Raw genomic sequence first — 6,909 nt, forward strand, 5'->3', positions numbered from 1 at the left:
CAGTGCACTACACATCTCCGAAGCAGGTCTCCACTCCACTCTCTTGTAGACAGGACGAAGGACTGACAGCAACAGCTATAAACTGAATATCATACTCAATAAGACTGGAACTCGGCACCTTCTTAAGAAGACCAGTGACGATTAGAGTAGTACTGATCTCCAGTAAGCCATTCATGTAAGATGTGGCAAACGGGATCAGACGGTCAGGCTCGCAGACTTGGTTGGCGCATGTCATCATGTCTCAGTTGAATAGATTCATGCTCATGCTGTTGATAACCAGGCCGTGTCGTCATGCATCTGCGATATTGCTGAGTGCTGTGTCAAACACACACCAAACAACTAACCCCCAAATAAATACCACTTGGCAAATAACGCCAATGTTATTGTATATATCTTATTGTGAAATGAGTAATTTCGTGAAATGACTTTAACTTTCTGTCATTTTGTCTGCCATTTTGTGTCATACAGTGTAACAACAATCAATATTATTAAAATCTAAATATTTTAGATATTTAAATACTTGCCTTACCATAGGTCTTATGCATATTACCTCTAGCTTTGCTACACGAGATCAGACAGTCGTTGATTCGCCATCCCCTCGATGGCTACCTCATGTAATCTACGAATGTAGTCACGGAAGTGACGTGATCTCTCCACTCCAGAATCCAAAATTCACTTTTACCGTCAACCGGAAGGTCCGAAGAGTCCAAAGTGGGGAGGAGCATCCAGCGTTGGGAGGGAGTCACCGCCCTATGGTAAGGTAAGTATTTAAATATCTAAAATATTTAGATATTAATAAATTTTTAACTTACCTTACCATAGGTCTTATGCATATGGCTTCGACAGATGGATGGTGGCGGACCATCCCTCAGCAAACAGTGCACATGCATCAGGAGAACTCGGAAACCAGTGTCAACGGTCTCAGGATAATACCTGGAACAGGACAAACAGAAACCGATAGAACTCCAAAGAAAAACTGACGCACCCTGGGGGTGAGGTTAATCTTAAGACCAACGGTAAGTAACAGTGTAGTTACCTAATGGGCGGACGATCGGGTAAGTTGCTGAGCAACCACCAGTGGACCAAATGACTGTAACCCCTCCACGTCTTCAACTGCCAAGTCCCTCAAGTAGTGGGAAGCGAAGACAGTTGATGACTTCCAGAAACAGCCCTCCATGATCAGTGGTACCGTGCAGTTTCGATGGAGGGCCATTGTAGACGCCAAAGCCCTGATCTCGTGCGGGTTACTTGCTACCGGATGAGGCGGGTGCTTGTCGTCATAGGCCGCCAGGATTGTCGATCTGAGCCAGAGGGCAATAGTATTCCTGTTTACTTCGCCTTTGCAGGTCGAGGCAAAGGGAATGAATAACCTTTTGCGGAATCGTCTCCTAGAGGCTGACCTTTTAATATAGCATCTCAGAGCCCTGACTGGACATAGCAGCTCCTCCTCCAAGTCATGACGACCCAAGACCGTAGACAAAGGAGGGATGAAAAATAGTCTGTTGGGCTGTCCGGGAGGCTGGTTCTTAGCCACAAAATCCCAAAGCAAACCCAAATGAACACGTCCGTGCCTTGACTGTTCAAAGCGGATCTGAGTAACGTCAAGAGCATGGATCTCGCTGACTCTAGCCGCTGTTGCCAAAGATAGTAAGAAAGCCGTCTTCTTGGAGAGATGTTCGAAAGAGGCTTCCTCTAACGGCTCATACGGCGGTCCTCTGAGATGTTGAAGGACGACATTAAGATCCCAAGCTGGAGGACGGAACTTGGCCTTCTGGTCTTCCAGCTTGAAAGCTTTGAGAAGCGCAATAAGTTCCTGCACCTTGGAGATCTGTGCATCTGACTTGATAGCAAGGACAGAATTCAGTGCTGACAAATAGGTGCCTAAGGTACTGCCTCTGAGATGTCTAGAGTTCCGTAGAAAGAGAAGGAACTGTGCCACAAACTGAGGGGATGTTGCCATGGGATCTTGAGATCTTTGAGCGCAAAAATTCTCGAACGGGCTCCATTTGTCGTCATATAAAGATCGGGTAGAAACTCTATGTGCGCGAGCTATAACGCTCGCTACACGCGTAGAGTAGCCCTTAGCCTTTAACGCCCTCTGCAAATGACCCATGCGTGAAGATGAAATCATAGTGGATCCGGATGTAGTTGTCGACTGTGTGGATGTTGGAGAAGATGCTGCCACTCTGGAAGTTTGTATGGGTCTCCGCTGGCGAGCCGTCGAAGGTCAGGAAACCAAGACCTGGCCAGCCACCAGGGCGCGACCAAAAGCAGTCGGAGGTTCTGCGTCAGTCTGATTTTGGCGACTACATCTGTAAGAAGGACTGGAGGAGGGAACGCGTACACGTCCAGGCCTTCCCATGACAGAGACATCGCGTCGACAGCCCACGCCTGCGGATCCGGCACGGGAGACACATACGTTGGTAACTGGTGATTGAAGCTGGTGGCAAAGAGATCTACCAGTGGTCTCCCGTGTTGACAGCAGATCTGGCGAAATGCGTCCGGATGGAGCATCCACTCTGTCGGGGATGGTTTGCCGGGGCGCGACAGGGCGTCTGCCAGAATGTTTTTGCAACCGGGAATGTGACGAGCCGCGATCACGATGCCGTTGCTGTCTACCAGGTCCGCTAAGAGGAACATCTGGTCCAGAAGTTGTTTGGATCTGGTTGTACCCTGATTGCGAATCACCCACATGACCGCGGAATTGTCGGACGCCACCAGAGGCCTGGAGCCTGTTAGAACCGGTAACCAATGGCGGACCGCTAGGATGACAGCCTGCATCTCCAGGTTCTTGATATGCCAGTCCTTTTCAGCTTCTGACCACAGCCCTGAGGTTGTCTGGCCGTTCAAGTGAGCGCCCCATCCCAGGAGGGATGTGTCTACAAACAACTCGTGGTCGTGGTTGAAGCTTGTCAAACAAACACCGGCGCAGACGTTCCACTCTACCGTCCACCACCTGAGGTACCGATGCAAGTGCGGAGGTAGAAGAAATGATGACTGGAGGTCGTTCTCTCGAATAAATGGTAATAGGAACCTCTGTAGTGGGCGCAGCATAAGCCGTCCTCTGAGGGTGAGGTCTTGCGCCGACGTCAACAGGCCCAGTAGAGACTGTCACTCTCTGAGGGTTAGAGGTAGGGACAGAGCTCGATCCGTAAAGGCGAGAATCTTCTGCCATCGATCGGGAGGGACCCTGACAAGATTGAGCCCGGTCAGGAACAACCCCCCGATGAATGTTAACTCCTGCGTTGGCTCTAGTTGCGAATTTTCGGTATTGATGATCCATCCCAATTGATGCAATAGGCGTGTGGAGAAGTCCAGTTGTTTGCATAGCAACTGAGGATTGCAGTGATTCAGAAAACAATCGTCGATGTAAGGATCGAAGTCTATGCCCTGGAGGTGCAGGAATCGGGTGACCGGCAGCGTGATCCGTGTGAAAAGCCACGGGGCTGTAGAAATTCCAAACGGCAGCACCTGCCATTGGTAGTGTACCCCGTTGAATATGAACCGCAGGAACTTCCTGTGACGTGGGAAAATAGGAACGTGCAGGTAAGCATCCTGTAAATCTAGACTGGCCATCCAAGCTCCGGGTGACAACTTGGCTCGGATCTGATCCAGTGATGTCATTCGGAAATGCGGGGGCTCGGTTAAATACAGGCTGTTGAAAGTCGCCACGTTGTGAATCATCCGCATTTTGGTGGATCCTTTCTTGGGTACCAGGAAGATGGGTGAATAGAACCCCGGGGAGTGACGGGGTTCTGGCACTATCTCTATAGCACGTTTGGTTAACAAAATGTTGATGTTTTCTAGTATAAGTACCTGTTGATGTATTGAGTACACTTGTGACTGGGGAGTGGTAGTCAACGGCGGAGCTCCGGCTAGTGGCAGCTTGTAGCCGGCTCTCAGGATCTTGCAAACAAACGGGTCTTCCAGGAATGTCCAATTGGCCCAAAAGACCCCTAGTCTCCCACCTACAGGGGTCAGATGAACTGGTACACCTGGGGGTGGGAGATGCCAGTCGTAGTTGTCCATGGCTTCAGCGGCCGGAGTAGGGGCGCTTGCCCCTACCTCGATCGGACGTAGAAGGCACATCCCTGCCGCGTTCTTGCGGTTTACGCTGCACTTCTGAGTCCTTGGTACGACCTCATCCCCTCCCAAACGAAGAACGGATAGACTCTCTCCTGGCTCGGCCACGAAAAGCAGAACCCAAGGCCTCGAAGGTTGATAATGCCACTTCCGTGTTTGTGAGTTCGGCGTGTTGTTTATACACCATCGGAATCTTTTCGTCAAAGAGGAACTTAGACGTAAATGGCGCACGAAGTAGCTATCGTTTAAATTCCTCTTGCCAGGTGCAAGCCTCCAGAAATCCAGATCGGCGCATAGTTGTTGTCATGGCTAGCGCGGTCATGTAGGTCATGTAGTACTCTGCCTTGCCAAGCAAATATGGTAATTAAATGATCAACCCTTAAGGCATTATCCTCCGATAAATCCATGGCTGCAGCGGAGGTGGCAGACGCAAGCGCTGAGATAGGTTTAAGCATGCGCTTCAGTTCCGTGTCAATAGCTGCTAGCTTTGAATCCTGAACTCTGTAAGATGACGAAGTAGAGCCTGACAACCTCTTGATAGAGTCGTCTTGCACAGCCCCGTTGTCGGCAAAATCCAGACTGTGAACTTTATAGTCTGATTTCTTAGACTTGGACGCTTTAATAGTAGGATTTAGGGATAATTTCGCAAAGTCCGAATCTAGTAAAGCTACAGCATCCGCCACCATGGCGTGAGGTGGAATAAGTAATTCGGGAGACAGGTGAATCGCCCGGGGTTGCTTGAATCAGAAGAAGGTGAAGGACAGTCCGGTAATCTATCGGCAATCCACTCAAAGACAGCAGTTAAGGGAAGATAGGTGCCATCATTATCACCATCATTGCCAGGATCCTCCTCATAATCTGGACAAAAGAACTGTTCATCGTGATCCTCCCAGGAAACAGAGGTTGATTCCCTTTGCTGAGTAGAGTTGGAGGCAGAATTCTTAGTATTAAATTCCTTGCAGGAAGTCCGCGGTGGTTCCGGCGATCGCAAACGCTGGGATCTAGAGAGACGCTGCGGCGTCTACTTCTGGTGCGTGAGTCTTCCTCTAAGCGTCTTGGAGATCGGGAACCAGACCAGGAGCGCCGGCGTCGGCTACGATGAGGAGAGCCGGAGCGTTGACCCCTCGTGGACCTGGAGCGAGACCTGCGCTGGAAGCGCTCAGCCTCCAAGCGCTCTTCATCCAACTGGCGCTGTAACACTTCTTCTCTAGAAAGTGTATGAGACACCCTGGATATCCCATAAGGAGTAGGCACAGGAGCAGGGTCCGGTAACAACGTTGGCGCTGGCGTTGGTAGAGGCGCTGGCGTAAGTCTAGGCGCAGACGATGGTGAGGGTGCTGATGACGAGGTAGGGAGTACAGCAGCGCCAGGCGTCAAAAGAGACCGCAGAAGCCTCTGAACTTCAGGGTGGGATAGGGCATCAGGGTGAGATAGGTCTACAAAAGCGTACGAACGCGTAGGCTCTGGAGATGAGCGCGCCGGCGTAATAGATGAGCGCCCCACACTAGGCGTTGATACTGGTACTGAAGGCGGTGGTAGATCCTGGTCATCAGGTAAGGATCCCAGGGAAGATGCTGGCGACGACATTCTTCTTTTACGTTGCGTAAAACGCTTCCTCTGAACCACCAAAAAGGTCTTGAAATCTGCCAGAGATAACGCCTGACAGAGTAGGCACCGATTATCAATGGAGCAAACAGCGGACACACAATCCGGACACCAGGGATGTGGGTCTTTGGCTGACTTCTGCCCCTTGCAGATAGTACAAAAGTGTCGAGTCATACACAAAACTGTAACAGACAAGAAACCAACATTTGACGACAAGTTGACACAGTGCCAGGAGGAAAACCCCCTACATAAAAAATGTAGAAAGTAATTGCACCCCTACATAACAAATAGACACACCTGTAAATGCGGGGCAGCGAAAACGACAACCAAAATGGCTGTCTTCGCTACGCTGAATTCCATGGCAGAAAAAGGTACGAAAAGTACCAAAATCACAAGTTAAAATGACCAAGCATGGACAAATACATGAAGGGCAAACAACCAGCCAGATGAACTACCCCCATGGACGCCATGCCGTTCTCACACACGACACGGACAAACCCATGCCTGAGTGAGAAAAAAAACAACACGAGGTAGCAAGGTAACTGTAATTAAATACTTGTTTAACTTGACATACACAACGAAGGGATACAAACCATACCTACCAAAGAGTAGCAACTTTACTGAAACCACACAAAGTAGATACACAGCAAACCAATACGTCCGTTCGCACGAACGCTAAAGGTAAAAGTGAATTTTGGATTCTGCGCTCTTGCGCGAGTGGAGAGATCACGTCACTTCCGTGACTACATTCGTAGATTACGAGGTAGCCATTGAGGGGATGGCGAATCAATGACTGTCTGATCTCGTTTAGCGAAGCTAGGGGTAATATGCATAAGACCTATGGTAAGGTGAGTTAAAAATTACTTCTGTCATTTCATTGCATCCACCTCTGCCTCCTCTGAGTCTGCATCGACCTCTGCCCTCTCTGCCTACACATCCACCTCTGCCTCCTATGAGTCTGCCTCGACCTCTGCCCTCTCTGCCTCCATATCCACCTCCACATCCACCTCTGCCCTCTTTGCCTCCATATCCACCTCTGCCTCCACATCCACCTCTGGTTCCACATCCACTTCTGCACCGACATCCATCTCCGTACCCACCTCTGAGTCATCAGCAACGTATGCATCGACATCTGTCTCAGCATTCGCAGCTATAATCACACTGGCGACATCGTCAACCTTGAGTAAATTCTAAGAATAGATAAACGAAGTCGCCGATAGT

The 6,909-nt window shown here is 49.8% G+C and overlaps 1 protein-coding gene across 1 annotated transcript; it reads right to left on the reverse strand.

The window, feature by feature from the left end:
* Nucleotides 1–2,127: 2,127 nt before the first annotated feature.
* LOC137290517 (uncharacterized) lies at nt 2,128–3,054 on the reverse strand. Its single transcript, XM_067821560.1, has one exon. It carries the CDS (start codon nt 3,052–3,054, stop codon nt 2,128–2,130), a length of 927 nt encoding a protein of 308 aa, XP_067677661.1.
* Nucleotides 3,055–6,909: the final 3,855 nt, after the last annotated feature.

This window comes from Haliotis asinina, chromosome 1, assembly GCF_037392515.1.
Source record: "Haliotis asinina isolate JCU_RB_2024 chromosome 1, JCU_Hal_asi_v2, whole genome shotgun sequence".
Lineage (NCBI taxonomy): Eukaryota > Metazoa > Mollusca > Gastropoda > Lepetellida > Haliotidae > Haliotis > Haliotis asinina.

Excerpts from the sequence above, each read along its gene's own strand:
- LOC137290517 (XM_067821560.1), bottom strand. The coding sequence starts at position 3,054 with ATGCTGCGCCCACTACAGAGGTTCCTATTACCATTTATTCGAGAGAAC.